Genomic DNA, 23,329 nt, shown 5'->3' on the forward strand with positions numbered 1-23,329 from the left:
TCCTAATGCACGGATAAGTTTTAAGGTATAGATATTGAGACCGGCTCCTCCATCTATTAATTTTCTTTCAACTCGTTGTTTATAGACTAAGACTTCAATGTGAAGGGGAGTATTGTTTGGATGGCTCAAAGAGATATTATCATGTTCAGAAAAGGTGTGATAATGAGGCCCTGTCATGTGAGCTACCATGGCTTGAAATTTGTCAATATCTAGATCTTGAGGTACATTTGTTTCAACAAGTGCTTGTTCCAATATGTCCTTATGTTTTGGTGAGAGTTTGAGCAACTCGAGTATGGATATCTGAGTAGGAGTTCTCCGCAGTAGACTTACCAAATCATATTGAGTCTTGGGGATGGTGGTTGATGTTGATGTATGCCCTTTCAAGACATATTTTTGAGCTTGAGTTGTCATATTGATTGATGTATGGTCTTGTCTATTTTTTATCTTTATGATGTTTATATGATTATCCTCTATTGATATGTGATTGATAGTGTTGTTGTACAGATGATTTATGCGAGCTCCCTATGTATCGTTTGATGATGAAGCTCCTTCTTTGTTGTAATTTAGAAGAGAATTTTTAAAGGCGTCATGATCACCATTCGTCTTAAGACCATCAATTGTTAAATCACCTCTATTGATCATATCTTGAACAATGTTTTTAAGCCTCATACAATCATTTATGTGATGTCCTTTATTTTGATGAAAATCATAGAAATACGAGTCATTCCACCAAGGTGGTTTGATCTGGGGTTCAAAATTATTGATGGTTGGTAATGTGATTATCTTGTTTGCCTGGAGTTCATGGAATGTTGATTCTAAGGATTGCCCCAAGGGTGTGTAAATGCATCTATTTGGGAAATTGTTGGTGTTACCCTTGGGATTCGGATTAGTTCCTTGATTTGTGTTGTTGCCTTGGGTATTGTTGGTGGTGTTTATATTTGAAGGTTCCTGATTGGTATTTGCCAGAAATGTATGCTGGAAATGTGGTATCAACCTGCAAGAGGAGAAAAAAATTCAAACACACACATGAAACATTGCATTAGAGGTTAGAAATCCAAACAAAGCAAGTTAAATGAATCTAAACTCTTTAAAATAGTTTTATGTTCCTCTATCTCCAAGGATCTTCAAGATTCAAGGTGGCTCTCAGCTTGGAAGAGCACTTGATTCTTTAAGATGACAACCTAAAGAACAAGATTTAAATGATTCTAAGATCTAAATGGAATGCAACCATGATCTTAGTGATGATTTATATATGAAACTAGATGATGATAGGATGCAAGATATTGATATGAAGCTTGAACTAGTATGAAAATGATACTAAGATGAAGCTAACATGATATGAGATTAACATAATATATCTAAGATTATAATGCTATCAAAATGATCTAAAATGCTATTCTATCAAAGAGAGATAATATGCTTAATGTTATGAGACTATAATTTTGATGCACAAAGACTTGATTGTTTTGAAGAAGGAATGTGGTCTATTTATAGTGAAAATAGGGCAATCGAGGCTTCAGATTGACTAATCTCAACAAGAGCTAGGATTGAAAGTTATCAATCCATGTTTATAATTATCACCAATTAAATGGTGATAATTGTCAACAAAAGATTGCTTGAGAGGAGATGTAAGAAGCATTAAATACTTGAGAAGACATGAAGGTTACCTTAGGAGGTAAGGGTTAAGGTTAGGTTAGGGTTATCCAATGGATAAAGATTTTATCCAAGGGGTAAACTCTTGTGCAAGGGTTAAAGGGATAACCATGGTCAAAGCAATGAGTGCTTGATGAGACCCTTGGGTTAGATGAAGGTTGAGTTAGAGAGAAAGTCTCTAATCATGCAAGAAGGTTGAGTTAATCATTAATGGTTAGGAAGACTTTGAGGGTTAACTTGTTGAAGACATAAAGCCTTTAATGGTTTTTGAAGACTTTGGAGACTTTGAGAAGTGACTTGTCTTTGCTTAGGGATGTGACAATATTTAGGAGATGGATTAGGCTAAATTAGAATTGATTAGAAGAATCTAGAAGGGGTTTAGGAGACAAGTGGGAGATGTAGGAAAATGCAAGTGGGTGGGGAAAATAGAATTTAATTAAAATAAAATTTATTTCTTTCAATTGTGGTTGCAACTTGCATTTGTAAGATTTTGCAAGTGGGGGGATTTAATTAAATGGGCTAGAAGGGGGATTTTAATTAAATGGGATAGAAGGGGGATTTAATTAAATGGCTTAGATAGAAGAAGGGTATATTAATTAAATCTTAATTTAATTAACAGGTGATTAGAAGAATAGGGATATTAATTAAATCTTAATTTAATTAATTGGATGAGATCCAGACTGTGACAACTGTGACAAGAGATATGCTAGTTGGCAAGCTTGCTTCTTTTGAATTAAGCGAACTTGGTGAATCACATGGTAAAACTAAGACTGCATATAAATCTAGTGTATCCAAGAAGCTAAAGTATGATCCAGGAGAAAGTTCAACTAGGGTTTCCAAATATGAAAGAGAAATGAGAGAGATGGAAGAGCAAGAAAGAGAATTGGAAGAGATTGAATCACTTATTGCTAGAAGATTTCCTAAGGAAGCTAGTAAGTATGAAGGGAAGTTACCTTTGAAATTTTTTCCATGCAATAAGATTGGTCATTTTTCTTCTAGGTGTCCTAAAAGAGCGGAAAAAGTATCAAAGTATGATAAGCCTTACAAGACTAACCAAAAGTATACATATCAGAAGAAATGTTATTATGCTATTGTAGGTGTTTAAAAACGGTCAACGCTTGCAGCACCATACTCTAACATGTTTGTGTAACCTTATTTTAGGGTTTTTGCATCTTATTAACATTTATTCTATGTCGCACACTTGATCTTCATCATTTCTTGACATCTTGATATTCCTATGCCTTTCTTCCTCTTTCGATTGTATTTCTCGCATTTTCAATTAGGTCTTGTCGATATCATCATGACTTTCAATCTTTGGTCATTATTAATCTTTATCATATCAATTGGACATTGTCAACCCTTCACCATGTCGAATAAGGATTTTTGTCCTTAATATTTATCATTTTCATTCATTTAATCATGTCCCTTGGACATCGTCAACCTTTCTTGATGTCGAATTGAGCTTTTGTCCTTGATCTTTTTCGTCTTCAACCAATCTTCAATCTATTATCAGTCATTTTGGATAATTTTGCATCCTTGTCAATAATCAGTTTGTCAATTCCTTATCAATTTGTGACCGATTCATTATTTGTCTATTGTCATTCAACCTTTATCAAGTCGATCATTTTATCAATTTTTGATCAATTTGTCATCTATCTCAATCAATCATCATTTCTCATCAATTTGGACTGATCAGTCATTGGTCCTCATTAATTGGTGCCTATCACTTTTATCCTTGGTCAATTATTGATCAATTTATCATTGTTCCTTGTCAGCCAATATTGACACTTTATCAATTATCAGTTCTCATCATTTAACCATGATTAAATAAACATTATATCAATTGCATCAATCATTCCAATCTTGTCATGACCTAATCAACATTCTTTCATCTCTAATTTTCTCCTAGGGTTTTATGATTTATTCATCTAATCCTATTCACCATTTCCCTTTTTAGTTAAATAAATTTATTTATTTAACGCTACGTCTCCTCTTGTCACAATTAAATATTCATTTGATTGGCTAATTATTCTCCCCTTTGTGAATTAATTAGTGAATGACAATTTATTAATTAATTTCACCTTTTTTCCTAATTTCCTAATTTCCTAATTTTCCCTCATTTACTAATTTCCTAATTTCTAATTCCCTTTTTTTCAACCTATTTTCCTAATTTTTCCAATTCTAATTTCAAACTAATTTGTTCCTCTCTAGTTGTCCCTATTTTCATGCTTCGCTTGTCATAGAGTGGAGGCATGAATTGCTCATGCATCATAGTGCTTGACATAGCAACATGTCATAGCACTTAACTTGGCATTTAGTTATTGCACTTTGCATTGAAATATGTCATGATATATGACATAGAAGGTGTCATAACCTTCTTCTTTCAATCCTTTTTCCCAATTTTCAAATCAAATTGCCTCCTTAACTCTTTTCATGCTAATTTTCTCATCTCTCCAATTTGCCTATAAATTGGATGCATTTCTTCAATCTTTTCAATCAACCACATCTCAAGTATCCTCACACTAGCTTTCTATCATCTTGCTTCTATCACACTTGCATTTTGTAGGTGATAGCTACAACACATTTGGAGGAGAAAGAAGGACAATGGAGGTCAATTGAAGGAGACATTGGTGATGGTTTTCATTTCTTTTGAATGTCTTGTTTTTAATTCTTCTATTGATTGTGATAGGAGTTACTTTCATAGCATTTTAACTTTGTGCTTGGCTAATTTTTTGTGCTCTGAATCTTATGCTCATTTTCCTACCTCATATTTTTTGGTGAACCCGACATGAACACATTAAATTTGATAATTTTGGGAGTCTAATATTTTCATGCAGGCTTTATGTGTGGATTTGTTCTTGCATGAAAGTTTTTGGTGCTAATATGTTGTTGCATGTAGGTTTCAAGCGTTTATTTTGTTAGAGTATTCGGGTATTTACTTGATTAATTAAACATTCTTTGTTTAATTATTTAAGTTCCCTTTATCTCTTTTACACTTAAGCTAACTTTAGGTGCATATAATTAATTATTTTAATTAATTATTATGTGCAAACCTAGGTTTTCCCTTTTTAGGGTTTCTTGACCTATTAAAGGTTGAGTTCTTTCTTTTCATTGTAAGAATCACATTACATATTTTTGTGAATATTGAGCTCTCTCTTTTTGAGCATATTCTCTATGTTTTGTATGTTCTTCAGATTTTGCTTCATTGCTTCTTCTTGTAACAGGTTATTCGGCTTACAGAAGATCTTCAGGCTCCTATGGTGTTATATTTTCTCAACTCCTTTATGGTATCAGAGCGTCGGATCTACAACTGCCTGTTCTTGTTTTGAGAATTTTTTGCTTTGGAAGCAGATCTGGGGTTTCAAGAATTTTTTATGTACCTAGGGTTTGAGTTTTTTTTTTCTGAGCACTTTGGGCCTAAACGGACCTCACCATCATGCTTAGAAGGCCTGAAAACCCCTATGGTCATATAAAATTTGACCTATTTTGGTTCCTGAGCCTCTGGAAGCATTTTTTTTCTCAGATCCAGGGCGTACGACCTTGGCACGCAGATCGAGAAAAAAATTCAAAAAAATTAAAAATTTGCCTTTTTACGGCATGCAGGCTGAAATTTGCTTTTAAAATTTTTTTTTTTTCAAAAAAGTGAAAAAAAAAAGGGAAATTTTTTTTTTTGGGGGTTTGGGGGTACCGCAGGGTATCGGACTGACAGGCCTGTCAGACCTGTCAATCCGGCCTCTGCAGCCCCCACTGGCGGCCCTTTCCAGTGTTTTTTTCTGGTCTCTGGCCACCGCCGGCCCGGTCTCCGGCCCCGCCGGCCGCTTCTCCTCGCCGGTCGTTGCAGGTCCCTGGCTTCCGTCCCCACCGGCCGTCGCTTCTCCTCGCCGGCCGCCGCTCCGCTCGCCGGCCGTCGCTTCTCCCCGTCGGCCGCCGCTCGCAACTCCTCTCCCCAGCCGCTGCCTCTCCCTGCGCCCCCCGCCTGCGGCCCCCAGCTCACCGCTCAGTTCTCGGCCGCCGCCCACAGCTCGTCTCCCCGGCCGCCGCCTCTCCTTGCGCCCGCCGCCTTCCGCTGCCGCCTGCGGCCCCCACCTGCCTGCGGCCCCAGCTCGCCGCTCAGTTCCTGGCCGCCACTCCGGCTCCCTGGTTTTTTTTTGATCGGCCACTGCTCGGCCACCGGGCCGCCACCCGGTCACCGCCCTGCCACCTGGCCGCCACCGGTGCGCCACCGGAGCTCCGCCCACTGGCCATCGGACCACCAACAAGCAACCAGACCCCCTTTTTTGGCTTTTTCAGGGGGGGTTTGGTTTTTTGGCCCTATCTTAGGCATACAGAGTCATTTTTTTGAAAACAAATAGGCATCAAAAAGCTGGTTCCGAGGCCGACCTCATGGTGTTGGTAATTTTTTCCAATTTTTCTATTTGACTTTGTTTTTTTACAGTCAAAGTGAGGTCTCTTTTTTGCACTCCGGGAGATGTAGAATGAGCATCCGAACTCCATTTTTCAAAAACTTTATATTTTTGGAAAGCTTGTGCTGTGTACTTTCCAAAAAAATGGGTTTTATTTCCAGCTTTTGTTCCATGCATATTTTATTCAATTTTTCGCTTTTCAGCACTCTAGTGGATATCGTGGTTGTTTCAGGTCCTGGGATCTCTTTTCTGAGTAGGGTGTCTCTGTTTTGATTCTCGTTTCTATTTCTAGTCTTCTTATAATTGTAGCTTGTAATTATGCAAACGCACTGAGATAAAGTGCCATAATGCATTGTTTACTTGGAATCTTGCACATATTGTGTCTTGTTGTACATGCACTGTTGATCAAGTGCCATGAGGGGGTTGATGTTTGCCTTTGTTTGCCATCTTCCTTTGTCAAGTGAGTGTTCCTTCCATGACATTCGCCTCATGATGATGTGTCTCAGCACCTTTGATGTTCTTGGTTCTTCATCATGCAGTTGTTTTTGGCTGTCCTTTTCAGTGTTCCTGTCCCTCTCCCACTTCCACATTATTGGGAGGTTTATCCTGTTGGTTCTAATGCTTCCGTGGTTCGATTGATCAGCTCTTCAGGCTTTGGTTTCTCATGCCATTTGCATCTTCGATTTCAGTTGTTTTTGCCTTGTTTGCCTCCTGATTCGAGTAGTGTCATTTGAGGGCACTCATGTAGATTACAGTCTTCTCTACCTGGTCATGTTCTAGTTCAGTGGATGTTCTTCAGATCAACAGTTATTCTTTGACAGAGTTTGCAGGGTCTTCATGCTTCAGTGATATTATTTTCCATCTCTTTTTGGAGTAGAGTTTTGTTCCCATGTGGTTTTCTCTATTTCTCCAGTTCATAGAGATTTCATTGTATTTGGGTACCTGATCAGGCCTTGTTGCCGGGAACCCATCTTTATTGCTTTCAGTAGCTATTCTAGGTTTTAGCTTCTCCCTAAGTCTAGCTTAAGGGGGGGTGTTAGACTGTTCAGGTATTTACTTGATTAATTAAATATTCTTTGTTTAATTATTTAAGTTCCCTTTATCTCTTTTACACTTAAGCTAACTTTAGGTGCATATAATTAATTATTTTAATTAATTATTATGTGCAAACCTAGGTTTTCCCTTTTTAGGGTTTCTTGACCTATTAAAGGTTGAGTTCTTTCTTTTCATTGTAAGAATCACATTACATATTTTTGTGAATATTGAGCTCTCTCTTTTTGAGCATATTCTCTGTGTTTTGTATGTTCTTCAGATTTTGCTTCATTTCTTCTCCTTGTAACAGGTTATTCAGCTTGCAGAAGATCTTCAGGCTCCTATGGTGTTGTATTTTCTCAACTCCTTTATATTTGTTGTTGCATGTGTGTTTTTTGCACTAATCCATTGTTGCATGCAGGTTTTTTGCACTAATCCATTGTTGTATGCAGGTTTTTTGAACTAATTTGTTATTCCATGCTGGATTTATGAGAGGATCTATTGTTGCATGTGGGTTTTATGGAGTCTAAACAATGATTTATGTAGGATTTCTTAAAATGCAATAAATAACAATTCTTCACATAGTTTAATTAGAGGGTTTTAATGAACAACAATTCTTCACATAGTTTAGTTAGAGGGTTTTAATTAACAACAATTCTTCACATAGCCTAATTAGGAAGTTTTAATGAACAACAATTCCTCACATAGCCTAATTAGGAGGTCAATCAAAAATAATATCTCATTACAATCTACTAAGGGTTTCAAAATGAATCATCACATAGTCTAATGAGGGGACTGAATGAACAATAAATTATCATTTCAATTCATAAGGTATTAAAATTAACCCCACAATCTTCATCTAGCTTTCTAAGTAGGGGTACACATTGGATATTTTATTGATGATTTATGCAGCATATTGGCATTCGTGGGAAAAATATGTCATTGAAACTACTAATTTATTTGATGTAGGACGCAGTCAAAGAATTTCATCAAAACTAATTGTTTGCAATTTTTAGAATAGTTGCACATTTTGTTTTCTAAGGGTTAATGAATACCATGTATGCTATGTTTTCTTTCATCTTTCTTATGTATTTTTACCCTTAGAAGTGGGCCTGCCTCTCAACTTTCCTGACACTTCGCATAGGCATTAGTGAGAGGGAATGACCCAAAGTGGTGAAAGATTAAGGCCAAGCTCTTCCAAACTACTCTAAATAACTGTGTTTGCAACAAAAGTTATAAACAACGGGTGCTGGAATGGCATAGCGATGATTAAATTCACCAGATCTATGCCCACCCAGATGCATGCCCTGACTAAAACCTCTTGTGTCTAGAGACCAAAATCCCTCTATTTTTTGACTCAGGCATTGTGATACGTGCATGTCAAAGAAACCTCTCATGTACCCCTCAATTAGAGATAGTAAATTCTTAGGAAGTGATCTCCCTTGAATTCAAAGCTTGGTATGCCCATAAAAGTGAGTGTCATGGAGGGGAGCCAGTGCTACCAAGCTTCTAGCTATCCAGTTGAATATGATATTTTATGATAAGAGGATTCAATAATTATTGTCCTTGCCAGCCTTAGGAAATGTTATGAATGTGAACGATTGGTTTGGGTCAAAGTCCAACAAACATTTTGTCTTCTATGTTTGCCAAAAGTTGAATAAAAAATATAAGTGTCACAAAAAGTCATTTTCAAGCAAGTCCAAACATTCTCCAAACCAAATTCAAAACAATGTTCAAACAAAGGTCCAAATTCTTGTCCAAATATTCATCCAACATTCAAACATGGCTCTTCAAAACATTGGAAATCCTTGTCTTGAAATACATGTCACTTAGGGTAAGACTTTGCATAGTCCAAACTTAGATCTTAGGACATAATCATTACTCTTCATTTTAGTCCATTTAATTTGTGGTTAAGAATCATTTCCCAAAGTTTTCATTGCATTGTCATACCATATCTAGGTTTTCACTTAGGTCATATTATTGCCTTGCATATCCTTCTCTTGTATTAGATCATATCATTGCAAAGTCCAAAACCGTAGGTCTTGCCTTAGGTTGACATTGTCATGCATTTGAATTCATATCCTTGGTTCATATAATTTTTCCATATCATATCATATCCTTAGATCATTTTCATATCATACCATATCCTTATTTCACATCACATTCTTGGTTCAAATCATACCCTAGGTCTTTGCCATTATCATTGTCCTCTTACATTTAGTCTCAAAATTAGGTTTTGCCAAACTTCAAATATTCAAATCTCTAGATTAAACCCTAAGTTGTTGTTGGGGAGTCTTGACCTTGTTTAAAACTTATGTTCTTGTCAAACATCATTTTGTCAAACCTAGCTTAGTATCCAAGCATATAGGTGAGACATCCTCATTTTATCCTATTGTCATTTGGTCCTTTGTCCTCTTGTTTTTTTAAGGTCTTGGCTTCATTTAAATTTCCCAAGGTTGTGTCTTTAGGTTTTCATTCAAAAAAAAGTTTGTCCAAATCTTCAAAAGTGAAAAAACATAAGTTGCATTGTCAATCATCTAGGTAGTATTTAGTTGCATACCCTCATCCTTCCAAAAATAAAACATATGTTGCATTGTTATCCTTTTAGGTTGCATTAGTTTCATACATCAATCTTAAAATCAAAATCCAAAAAAGTATTGTATTGCATAGTGACATGCCTATTGAAACAAGGTCTAAGTATAGGAAATCACACGAATCAACATATCAAGCCATGTCTTTTCCAATGGATGATACCCAGTTGAGACAATCACAATTCTATCCAATCCAACAACAAGAAAATATCATACAACCAAACTTCAATCCAAATGTTGGTGCACCTACAAACATGTTACCAGAGTATGAAATCATTCAATTGGGACCACCACCAAATTTTGAACCAATCTTCCAACCATTGCAACCAGGACCTGGCAGATCATCCTCAAATAAAGCAATCATTCAAAACCAAACCTCAAGTTTGCATCTAAAACATCAAAATCTTAGTTCAAACAAGACTGATCCTAGCCCACATGCAATTTGGTTAGAGAAAATGATGAGAGAAAATCAAATACCATCAATCATAAGAGAATTAAACTTTGACTCAGACTCAAAATCAGAATTGGAATTGGAGTCATACCAACCTTCATATTCTTATGAGACTCAACCTTCACAAGTAATATATCCTTCCTACTAGTCTAACTTACACATGGTCCAACAAATCCAACCAACACAACCAATGGTGCAATTTAAACAATATGTCCAACTATCCATACAACCTCAACAAGTGGTTCAACCAATTGTGGAATATCAACAAGAAGTTCAATCAACATATCAATGTCAACAACTACAACCAACAATTCAAAAAAAAAAGTTGCAACACAAATCAAACCAAATTCTAAACATTTTAGAGCAATTCAACCAAAAACTAATTCAACATCAAAACATGACATCAAATCAAGACCAAATTCTTTCCAAACAAGCTGAAAATCAAAACCCAATCATGTCAAAACCTCGCAAGGATTCAAATGTGTCTCGAAAGAAAGGTAGATCTTTTATACAACTCTTAAAGAAAATCTTAAGCGATCCTTCTGAGAAAGATAAAAATCATATACCTATGTCTAGCAATGGCTTATCCCCTCATAAGCAAATTGAATATCCAGTGGCATCTATCCCTACACCTTTCAAAGTTTCAAAAGAACCTTCCATAACACCCTCATCAAACAATGCACCCAAGGATGAAATTTCCCAAGGGCTATCCAAAATTGATTGCCAAGCTAATCCAATTCATGATGCACATCCTTGCCATGCTTAGAAAATGCTAGACCCAATGTCACCATGTGCTTCATTAGCTGTCAAACTTATTTTAGAGGATTCATTCAAAGTCCCTTTCCTTCATGTCAAAGCATTGATTCCTTTCCAAAATCCCCCACACATGTTCAAAGTCCAAACCCATCTCAAGAGGACGATTTAGAGCACAAAGAAATGAGTCCTAAAACAAATCAGGATCAAGATCATGAAACTTTATGATTCCCTCCAATCGATGACCAAGATCCCATTTTCCCACACACTCATGATGATTCCCTTATTCTTGTCCATCCTACCCAAAATCTCATTGACATTCCACTACCTGAGAAAGATCAAGATATCCCCTCCATCCTTTCCAATGATCCCATTGAAATTCAAGAGAATAGCACCTTTAAAGAGGAATCCAATGATCTTCCTCCTTGTCAAGATACAATTATCCCTTTAAATCCTCCACAAGAATCCTTTGTTCCTCCATCTCCATGTCTTAATCCTCCATGTCTTCCATAGGACCCCATCATCCCTTTAAATCCTCCACAAGATCCATTGTTCCTCCATCTCCATGCCTTAATCCTCCATATACACTCCAAGATCCCATTTCTTTTGATGATCCCATTATTCTTCCCACTCTATCTCATGAAGATCCTATCATTGATCCTAGTCCCCCTCATGATCTTGATCTCCCTAGTGATATTTATTCTCCTCATGATTCTAATATGTTGGTGAAAGATGTTCAATAACCCCCTACATGCATAATTGGTTCCTCAACTTTGGCCAAGTCTGATCCTCTTCATGATCCCATATCACATCCACTTCATAATAGACTCATGTCTTCTTCCCAAAGCAAAGAGTATCCTACAGGTCAAAATATTCATAAAGGCAAAGGGGCTTACCTTCACAAGAAAGAACCCCTCCTTATTAAAGAGAATATTAATGGTCATGGCCCCAATGACATTCCTCAAGACATTGGTATCCCTCCATCAAAATCCAAACATACACCTAGCCCTTCATCTCTTCCATCCATCTTAGGTCCATATATCCCTTCATCCCCTATGCGGGATAAAAAAAGGCACACATCTTTGAGCACCTTCCATCCATCCAAATGAAATCCATTTCATTCCTATCCATCCATGCGTTCCTTTCCTTCTACAAGCAATTTGGATGCCATGCATAAAAGTCATAAGTATAGAAATCCATATACAGTCAAGGATCAACATGTCCAGTCTAATTGACATGTCAAAACAAAGTAAAATATGATACAAAAAGAAAAAAAAATGTTCAAATGGCCACAAAGGCCCGCCGAGAGAAAGAAAGAAAAGACAAGATCTATATGGGTTCCTAAATCACTCGTGCAAGCAATGCATTTTGAGGAACCACAACATAATGAAAAATAAAAAACCACATGGATTCCCAAGTGGCTCCTTGAAGCACAACATTTTAAAGAGAAATCAAACTTGGCATCCAAAATTTCTATTCCTCCATTCAAACCTTTCAAATCTATTCCTCGATCGCCTTCTTCATCCATTTTGGGTCCTTATGTCCTGCCTATTCCTCCATCAAAACCCCAAAATTAAAAATTCACTTTTCCTCCATCAGTCCATCACCCCTCAAGGTGTGTATCAATGCTGATCTTGGCAATGTTCCCATCTACTCAAGCCCAAATATTCCACCCCCTCTTTTCCATCCTTTCGTCCGTTTGATCCGATATTTTGCATAAGTCATTTACCTTAGTCCCATTTTATTTCCATGTCGTTATCCTGACAACATCTTTGCACATGATTTAATTTCTCATGGTCCACTTTTTTCACAGTTTATATCCAAATGAAAATATGCTTGATTCCTTCTTCTATCCCCTGTTCTATGTCGACTTTCTGCTAAAAAGTCAAAAATACAAAAAAAAAAGAAAAGAAAAAAAGAAAACGAAAAGAATAAAGAAAAATAATTCATCCTCTTGTGAGAACTTGGCAAACAGGCACCTTGGGAAAGTAACATGATGAAAACTTGGCAAACATGCATCATGTATAATATGTGAACATCTTGCATACCATACTTGGGGGAAATTTTCATTTATGCTATCCTATCATATCATATTTCCCTATCATGTCCTATTATCCTATCATTTGTCATATCCTATCGTATCCTTGTCATAACTTCCATTATCCTATTTTTTCCACATTCCCTTTTTCACCTTTGATCTTGACAAGGTTGAGGATCTTCATGAATGTCATGCTTCCTGTTTGTAGACTTCAGTCTATCATAGCTTTTGGTCTTTATCCATTGGCTTATTATAACCTTTCGTCCATATTCCTTGGCTTATTTCGACCTTCTTTCACTATCCCTTAGCCTATCACAACCTTTCATCCATATCCCTTATCCATTTTTTATCTTTCTTATCTTTTTGACATCCATACACTCTTTTCCGTCCCTTGATCTTGATCTGACATAAGGATGTAAAATACTAAACATGGTTTCGATAACCTCTTGACATGTCCCTCATGGCCTGTCATTGCTTTATATTGTCATAGGCAGTCCCTTATCCCATCGCATGATAGGCCTTGAAAATTGCATCTATCATGTCTCCTTCATAAATGGCCTTCATCGTCTATCTATCCACCAACATTTTAGGAAGCTTATTTATCCTTTTTTCATACACCTTGCCTTGCTAGACACTAGGGCAAAAATCATAAAAAACCAAAAAAAATCAAATAAAGTCTTGAAAAAATTCAAAAGACATCCATAAAATGTCTTGAAAGAACCAAAAAATTTGGAAATGTCTTGAAATAAAACAAAAAATTGTAAAATGGCATGAAAAAAGTACAAAAAAATCTAAAAAGTTCAAAGACTCTAAAAATCAGAAAACGTCAAAAATCCAAAAAACAATCACTTTTGTTCATTTTGCCAATAAACTGTCCCTTTTGTACATAGACAGACATTTGAGTAGACATAAAATGGAAACATGATAAACATTTCACCTTAACAAAATCACGTATTAATAGATGAACTATTCAGTAAACCAAGATTTCAAACTGGTTGAAGTTGTCATATCAATCAAAACAATATGAGTATTATCAGTCCTTTGCCAACCATTATCATGGGTTTTATATAGGGTGTGGTATACTCAAAGCCATATATTGTCCTATCTTAGATGGGGTACTGCATTTCCTAAAACCAAATAACATGATTGTCCTTTCATCTTATCAAAACTATCACTTTGGCAACAAAAATCAAAATGTTTGTTTGACTTGTTTGAATTGGTGAGTCTTATTTTTCTTTGATTTATCTTTGATCATGTTCCTATGTTACTCAATGATGTCACTAAGTGATTTAGGGTGACCGGGATGTCTCATCGTCCTTTTTTATTTTTGTCTTTTGTTTGTGGAGTGTTTCTAGCATTCCGAGGCATGTATATTTTGGGTGTCGCTGATAAGTACATTCGCTTTGTGAATGCCGCACATACCTCAACCCTTGACACATGTAATGTCTTAGGTTATTTTTGAATCATTCCTTGTCTGTGATGTGTCTATTTTACACAAAGGGATTGAATTGTCACCTTGGCCTTCATTTCCATGGTGCGCTACATCTGTTTTACCATATTAAATAAAGGTTCTCACCTACTTTTTGTGCATTTTTGAAAATAATTTTTTCTTCACCATTAACTGTTCTTCATCTAATTTCTTCTTATTAACATTTCTTCCGTCAGTCCTTGAAGTCGTCTTGGTCTAGTCCTAGCATTATTTTTGACAAATCGGCCTCTTTTCTTGCTTTTTCCGACCAATTCCTTGAGGGGGCATACATATATCCTAATTGTTGTTTGGGGCATATTTATTGTTCTTTGAAACACTCAAAATCGCATTGTCTCAAAGAGGGGCAAAGTGTAGGCATTTAAAAATGGTCAATTCTTGCGGTGCCATACTCTAACATGTCTGCGTGACCTTATTTTAGGGTTTTTTCATCTTATCAACATTTCTTCTATGTCACGTACTTGATCTTCATCATTTGTCGATATCTTATTATTCCTCTCCATTTCTTCCTCTTTTGATTGCGTTTCTCACATTTTTAATTAGGTCTTGTCAATATCATCATGACTTTCAATATTTGATCATTATTAATCTTTATCGTATCAATTAGATATTGTCAACCCCTTGCCATGTCGAGTTAGGATTTTTTTCCTCAATCTTTATCATTGTCAATCATTTTATCACGTCCCTTGGACATCGTCAACCATTTCTTGATGTCGAATTGAGGTTTTGTCCTTGATCTTTGTCATCTTCAACCAATCTTCAATCTATTATCAGTCATTATGGATCATTTTTCATCCTTTTCAATCATCAATTTGTCATCCTTATCAATTTGCGACTGATTTGTCATTGGTCTATTGTCATTCAACCTTTATCAAGTCAACCAGTTTATCAATATTTGATCAATCTTTCATCAATCTCAATCAATCATCATTTCTCATCAATTTGGACTGATCAGTCATTGGTCCTCATTAATTGGTGCCTATCAGTTTTATCCTTGGTCAATTATTGATCAATTTATCATTGATCCTTGTCAACCAATATCGACACTTTATCAATTATCAGTTCTCATCATTTAACCATGATCAAATCAACATTATATCAATTGCATCAATCATTCTAATCTTGTCATGACCTAATCAACATCCTTTCATCTCTAATTTTCTCCTATGGTTTTATGATTTATTCATCTAATCCTATTCATCATTTCCCTTTTAGGTTAAATAAATTTTTTTATTTAACCCTAAGTCTCCTCTTGTCACACTTAAATATTCATTTAATTGGCTAATTATTCTCCCCTTTGTGAATTAATTAGTGAATGATAATTTATTAACTAATTTCACCTTTTTTCCTAATTTCCTAATTTTCCCTCATTTACTAATCTCCTAATTTCTAATTCCCTTTTTTCCACCCATTTTCCTAATTTTTCCAATTCTAATTTTCAACTAATTTGTTCCTCTCTAGTTGTCCCTATTTTCGTGCTTTGCTTGTCATAGAGTGGAGGCATTAATTTCTCATGCGTCATAGTGCTTGAGATAGCAACATGTCATAGCACTTAACTTGACATTTAGTCCTTTCACTTTGCATTGGAAAGGTGTCATAACCTTCTTCTTTCAATCCTTTTTCTCATTTTTCGAATCGAATTGCCTCCTTAACTCTTTTCATGCTAATTTGCTCATCTCTCCAATTTTCCTATAAATTGGATGCATTTATTCAATCTTTTCAATCAGCCAAATATCAAGTATCTTCACACTGGCGATTTTTCTATCATCTTGCTTCTATCATAGTTACATTTTGTAGGTAATAGCCACAACACATTTGGAGAAGAAAGAAGGACAATGGAGGTCAATTGAAGGATACATTTGTGATAGTTTTAATTTCTTTTGAATGTCTTGTTTTCAATTCTTCTATTGTTTGTGATAGAAGTTACTTTCATAGTATTTAGTTTTGTGGTTAGCTAATTGTTTGTGCTTTGAATCTTATGCTCATTTTCCTACCTCACAACTACTGATGAAGGTGAGACTGATGAGAAGTTTGAGAAAGTGAATTTTGAAGATGAATTTGTTTTCATTTCTATCAAGGAGGATGATCCGATATCTGTTGATTCTACAAGTTGTATTGTTGAAGAGAAATCTTTGGTTGGTAAGATCGATGAGAACCATGAATGGGTGATTGACAGTGGTTGTTCACATCATATGACATGTGATAAAGGTAAATTTTTGAGTATGGAGAAGTATGATGGCGATGTAGTAAGATTTGGAGATAACAAACCTTGTGTAATCCATGGTGGAGGTTTTATTTGTTTTGATGGTAAGCATAATACTGATGATGTTTATATGTTTAAGGTTTGAAGCATAATATTTTTAGTGTTGGATAGATGGTTGATAAGGGATATGATTTGCGAAATGGGAAATGTAAGATCTTGAATAGCTTCGGTATACAAATTGCATTAGGTACTAAGATTAAAAGTAATATCTTTCATCTAAATGCTAGTGAGAAATGTTGCTTGATTGCTCAAATTGATTAGAGTTGGTTGTGGCATAGGATAATGTCTGATGTTAATTTTGACTGCATGATTAAGATAAGTTCTACTCAAGTTGTTAGAGATTTTTCTAACATAGTAAAGCCTACTAATCCAGTATGTAAAGATTGTAAATTGGGAAAGCAAACAAGAATTTCATTCAAGAGAAAATTGTATTTATGTAATGGATTGTTAGATCTTGTACATATTGATTTATGTGGACCGTCTAGAGTGAGAAGCTAGCAGGGTGGCGAATACTTTATGTTGCTACTTGATGACTATTCTAGGATGATGTGGGTCACTTTTCTAAGGGAAAACTTTGAAGCATTGGAGAAGTTCAAAATATTCAAGGCTAAAGTGGAGACAAAGACTAGATTGAAGTTGAAGTGCCTGAGGTCTCACAGAGGTGGAGAATTCACCTCTAGTGAGTTTAATTCCTTTTGTGAAGAGCACGAAATCATAAGACAATTATCTGCTCTGAGAACCCTTCAACATAATGGATTTGTTGAAAGGAAGAAAAAAATTGTTTTAGATGTTGTTAAAACTATGTTAATTGAAAGAAATGTTCTGCATATCTATTGGAGATAATCTATTAGCACTATTGTATACACATTCAACTAGGTGCATATAAAAGGTGATTCTGAGAAGACCCCTTATGAGCTATGGTTTGGTCATATTCCTATAGTTAGATATTTCAAAATCTTTGGAAGTAAATGTTATATCAAAAGAGATGAGGATATAGGAAAGTTTTATGCAAGATGTGATGAAGGAATCTTTTTGGGATATTCCACTGAGAGCAAAGCCTATCGGTGTTACAACAAGAGACTAAGAAAGATAGTGGAAAGTGCAAATGTGAAGGTAGATGAGAATCATGAAAAGCAAATTAGAGCATGCTAATATGAGTCTGATGATCAGGATGTTACTTCAAAGCAGGTGAAGACTCCAAGCATGAAGTAGAGTGATCCAGAAGAGATAGTAATTCAAGATGCTATTGTCGGTGAACAAGTTCAAGAGCCTAAAAATTAGAATAATCAGAAGACCCTGAGGTATGTAAGATTAAATAATTCAGAAAATCAGATTATTGGTGATAAAATAAAGGTGTGATGACTAGGAGAAGGATTGTTGCTTAAAAGACATGTTTGATTTCCTAGAATAATGAACAATAACCTGAAAGACAAATCATAATCATGAGAGATGATTTGGCCATTGCAAATGAGTACGAAGACAAGTTCAATCAATTTTTCTATTGATTGTGATAAGAGTTACTTTCATAGAATTTAGTTTTGTGTCTGGCTAGTTGTGTGTACTTTGAATCTTATGCTCATTTTCCTACGTCACAACTACTGATGAAGGTGTGATTGATGAGGAGTATGAGAAAGTGAATTCCTGAAGATGAATTTGTGTTCATTTCTATCAAGGAGGATGATTTGGTATCTGTTGATTCTACAAGTTGTATTGTTAAAGAGAAAGCTTTGGCAGCTAAGATTGATGAGAATTATGAATGGGTGATTGATAATGGTTGTTCACATCATATGATAGGTGATAAAGGTAAATTTTTTAATATGGAGAAGTATGATGGTGGTGTAGTAATATTTGGAGATAAAAAATCTTATTTAATCCGTGGTAGAGGTTCTATTTCTTTTGATGGTAAACATAATACTGATGATGTTTATATGTTGAAGGTTTGAAGCATAATCTTTTGAGTGTTAGATAGATGGTTGATAAGGGATATGATTTTCAATTTAAGAATGGGAAATATAAGATCTTGAATAGATTCAATATAGAGATTGCATTAGGTACTAAGACTAAAATTAATATCTTTCATCTAAATGGTGGTGAGAAAAGTTGTTTGATTGGTCAGATTGATGATAGTTGGTTGTGGCATAGGAGAATGTGTCAAATTAATTTTGATAGAATTTTTAAGATAAGTTCTAGTCGAGTTGTTAGAGATTTGCCTAAGATAGTAAAGCCTACTAATCCAGTATGTAAATATTTTCAATTGGGAAACCAAACAATAATTCAATTCAAGAGAAAATTGTATTCATGTAATGCATTGTTAGATGTTGTGCATATTGATTTATGTGGACCGTCTAGAGTGAGAAGCTTGATGGGTGACATATAATTTTTGTTGCTGCTTGATGATTATTCTAGGATGATTTGGGTTACTTTTCTAAGGGAAAAATTTGAAGCACTGGAGAAGTTCAAGATATTCAAGGCTAAAGTGGAGACAAAGACTAGATTGAAGCTCAAGTGCCTGAGGTTTCATAGAGGTGGATAATTCACCTCCGGTGAGTATAATTCCTTTTGTGAAGAGTACAGGATTAGGAGACAATTATCTGCTCTGAGAACCCTTCAACATAATGGATTTGTTGAAAGGAAGAACAAAACTATTTTAGATGTTATTAAAATTATGTTGATTGAAAGAAATGTTTTGCATATCTATTGGAGAGAAGTTGTTAGCACTGTTGTATACACATTCAACCAGGTGCATATAAAAGGTGACTCTGATAAGACTCCTTATGAGCTATGGTTTGGTCATATTCCTATAGTTGGATATTTCAAAATCTTTGGAAGAAAATGTTATATCAAAAGAGATGAGGATATAAGAAAGTTTGATGCAAGATGTGATGGAGGAATCTTTTTGGGATATTCAACTGAGAGCAAAGCCTATCGGTGTCACAACAAGAGACTGAGAAAGATAGTGGAAAGTGCAAATGTGAAGGTAGATGCGAATCATGAAAAGCAAATTAGAGAATGCAGATATGAGTTTGATGATTAGGATGTTACTTCAAAGCAATTGCAGACTCCAAGCATGAAGCAGAGTGATTCGGAAGAGATAGTAATTCAAGATGCCATTTCCGGTGAACAAGTTCAAGATCCTAAAAATCAGAATAATAAGAAGACCTCGAGGTATGTAAGATTAAATAATTCAGAAAATCAGATTATTGGTGATGAAAATAAAGGTGTGATGACTAGGAGAAGGATTGTTGCTGAAGAGACATGTTTGATTTCCTATAATAATGCACAGTAACTTGAAAGACAAATCATAATCACGAGAGATGATTTGGCCATTGCAAATGAGTACAAAGACAAGCTCAATCAATTCTTCTATTGATTGTGATGGGAGTTGCTTTCATAGAATTTAGTTTTGTGGTATGCTAATTGTGTGTGCTTTGAATCTTATGCTCATTTTCCTACCTCACAACTATTGATGAAGGTGTGATTGATGACAAGTCTGAGAAAGTGAATTTTGAAGATGAATTTGTGTTCATTTCTATCAAGGAGGATGATCCGGTATCTGCTGATTTTACAAGCTGTATTGTTGAAGAGAAACCTTTGGCTCCTAAGATTGATGACAAAAATGAATGGGTAATTGACAATGGTTATTCACATCATATGATAGGTGATAAAGGTAAATTTTTTAATATGGAGAAGTATGATGGGGGTGTAGTAATATTTGGAGATAACAAGCTTGTGTAATCCGTGTTAGAGGTTCTATTTCTTTTGACGGTAAGCATAATACTGATGATGTTTATATGTTGAAGGTTTGAAGCATAATCTTTTTGAGTGTTGGATAGATGGTTGATAAGGGATATGATTTGCAATTTAATAATGGGAAATAAAAGATCTTGAATAGATTTAGTATAGAGATTGCATTAGGTACTAAGACTAAAAATAATATCTTTCATCTAAATGATGGTGAGAAAAGTTATTTGATTGCTCAGATTGATGAGAGTTGGTTGCGGCGTAGGAGAATGTGTCATATTAATTTTGACGGAAGGATTAAGATAAATTCTACTCAAGTTGTTAGAGATTTGCCTAAGATAGTAAAGCCTACTAATCCAATATGTAAAGAATGTCAATTGGGAAACCAGACAATAATTTCATTAAAGAGAAAATTGTATTCATGTAATGAATTGTTAGATCTTGTGCATATTGATTTATGTGGACCGTCTAGAGTGAGAAGCTTGTAGGGTGATAGATACTTTATGTTGTTGCTTGGTGACTATTCTAGGATGATGTGGGTCACTTTTCTAAGGGAGAAAATTGAAGCACTAGAGAAGTTCAAAATATTCAAGGCTAAAGTGGAGACAAAGACTAGATTGAAGCTGAAGTGCCCGAGGTCTCACAGAGGTGGAGAATTCACCTCTGGTGAGTTTAATTCCTTTTGTGAAGAGCATAGAATTAGGAGACAATTATCTTCTCTGAGAACCCTTCAACATAATGGATTTGTTGAAAGGAAGAACAAAATTGTTTTAGATGTTGTTAAAAGTATGTTGATTGAAAGAAATGTTCTTCATATCTATTGGAGAGAATTTGTTAGCACTATTGTATACACATTCAATCAGGTGCATTTAAAAGGTGATTTTGATAAGGCCCCTTATGAGTTATGGTTTGGTCATATTCCTACAGCTAGATATTTGAAAATCTTTGGAAGCAAATGTTATATCAAAAGAGATGAGGATATAGGAAAGTTCGATGCAAGATATGATGAAGGAATCTTTTTGGGATATTCTACTGAGAGAAAAACCCACCAGTGTTACAAAAAGAGACCGAGAAAGAGAGTGGAAAGTGCAAATGTGAAGGTAGATGAGAATCATGAAAAGCAAATTAGAGCACAGATAATTATGGGGTAGTAGATGTAAATGTTGTAAAACTAAAAGTAACTTTCTCCGATGCAAGTTCATCTGATACAAGCAATCAAGTGAACACTCAAAGACCATCAAAGCCCCAAAGAAAATACACTCCATTGGGAGAGCCAATTGAGACAACATTCAAGAAATTGGTTACAAATAATCTCTTAACACTACCAGATAATTCATCTTATGAACCAAAAGTAAAACTTGCATGGTGGAATGATGATGAGTATTGTGAGTATCACAAAAGCAAAGGACACACAACTAGAAATAGTCATAGATTGAATGATGTTATACAATATCTCATTGACAAGGGTGACAAAGAAGTTGATGGTCATACCTCCAATGAAGAACATGTGATGTTTAAGGAGCCATTCCCTAAACATGATAAAGGAAAATCCAAAATAGATAATCAAGCCAACTATGCTAAGATGTCCTATGATTATGAATTAGTCGTTAACCACATTTCAATAGATAATTATGTTTCTACCATTATCATAAAGGAAAAAACTCTCGAAGGTTCTACCCAAAGGAGTAAGGTTGCTTTAAAAGGCATTGGACCATCTACTTCATCCTCCAAATGAAACCTCTGAATGTAATGTCACAACCTGTCGAGGTAAAGTTACCTTGAAAGGTGATCCATCTAAGACCACAACTTCATCATCTACCAAGAATGAGTATGACCTTGAAGAGCAGTTAGGGAAGACACCCGCCCATATTTCCATCCTTGAGATTTTGCATATATCCCCTTCACATAAGGCCATTCTTGACAAAGAATTGAGAGAGACCTCAGTACCCACTGATCTGAATGTGGACCAGTTTCAAGCCATGGTGGGATACCTTTCCACTCCATGTTGCATTACATTCAAAGAAGCTGATGATGTCTCCATATGCCAACCACACAATGCAACCCTCTACATTGAGGCCTTTCTTCATAAAAACTGTATCAAACAAGTCTTGATAGATGGAGGAGTAGGTCTGAATATTTGTACATTGAACACTATTAAACAATTGGGATATTCTAAACAAATTGTGAATTCAAATAATAAGATCACCATTAAAGCATATGATGATGAAGAACGCTCATCCAAGTGAACAATCACCTTACCTTTAAGAATTGGGCCAATCACGAGGGATGTGGTTTGTCAAGTCCTTGATTTTGATCTCACATACACCATACTTTTGGGACGTATGTGGATTCATGAAATGAGAGCAGTACCATCAACATATCATCAATGTATCAAATTCCCTTATAATGGAGTTGAAGTTACAATAAGAGGAGATCCAAATCCATTCATGTATTGTAATAACATGCAACTAGGATCATAAATAATAATTATAATCAACAGCGAAGTGACTCCATTATCAACATATGTGGATCCCGAATCATTAAAACCTTCAACATCAAAACAAGCAGAGCTCAAAGAAAAATTCAAGGTTAAAGACATGGGATGTGGTGAGTATATATTTCATGTTGATCAACTCCCACTATCTCCTAAGATATTTAGTTGATAATAACAACCTACAAAGAATTTTTAATATCAAGGAATTGGGTGTGAACCACCTAGTGTTATGGCTACTAAGTCTGAATGCAAATCTCCTCTTGCAATGCAAGTGACTCTTGATATCAATAGTCCTAAGAGTGGTTCCAACAAAGAATCTATTGAATATATTGAGAACACTCTTGAGAACTCCTATAGCCTTACCATTTAATCCACTCATTCTATTTCTACTCCTCTCCTAGACTTGGATCAACAAGAACCACAA

At 35.4% G+C, this 23,329-nt stretch overlaps 1 protein-coding gene across 1 annotated transcript in view; it reads right to left on the reverse strand.

Annotated features, from left to right (window-relative positions):
* Nucleotides 1-989: 989 nt before the first annotated feature.
* The window catches only part of LOC131860181 (uncharacterized), a 30,444-nt gene continuing 8,104 nt past the window's right edge, over nucleotides 990-23,329 (reverse strand). Inside the window, exons 2-3 of the mRNA XM_059214558.1 lie at nucleotides 5,342-5,890; nucleotides 990-994 (exon numbers count right to left, since the gene is read on the reverse strand). Of these exons, the coding sequence (XP_059070541.1) occupies nucleotides 990-994; nucleotides 5,342-5,890 (554 nt within the window). The remainder of the gene's footprint in view (nucleotides 995-5,341; nucleotides 5,891-23,329) is intronic.

The sequence above is a fragment of the Cryptomeria japonica genome, chromosome 11 (assembly GCF_030272615.1).
Source record: "Cryptomeria japonica chromosome 11, Sugi_1.0, whole genome shotgun sequence".
Classification (NCBI taxonomy): Eukaryota; Viridiplantae; Streptophyta; class Pinopsida; order Cupressales; family Cupressaceae; genus Cryptomeria; species Cryptomeria japonica.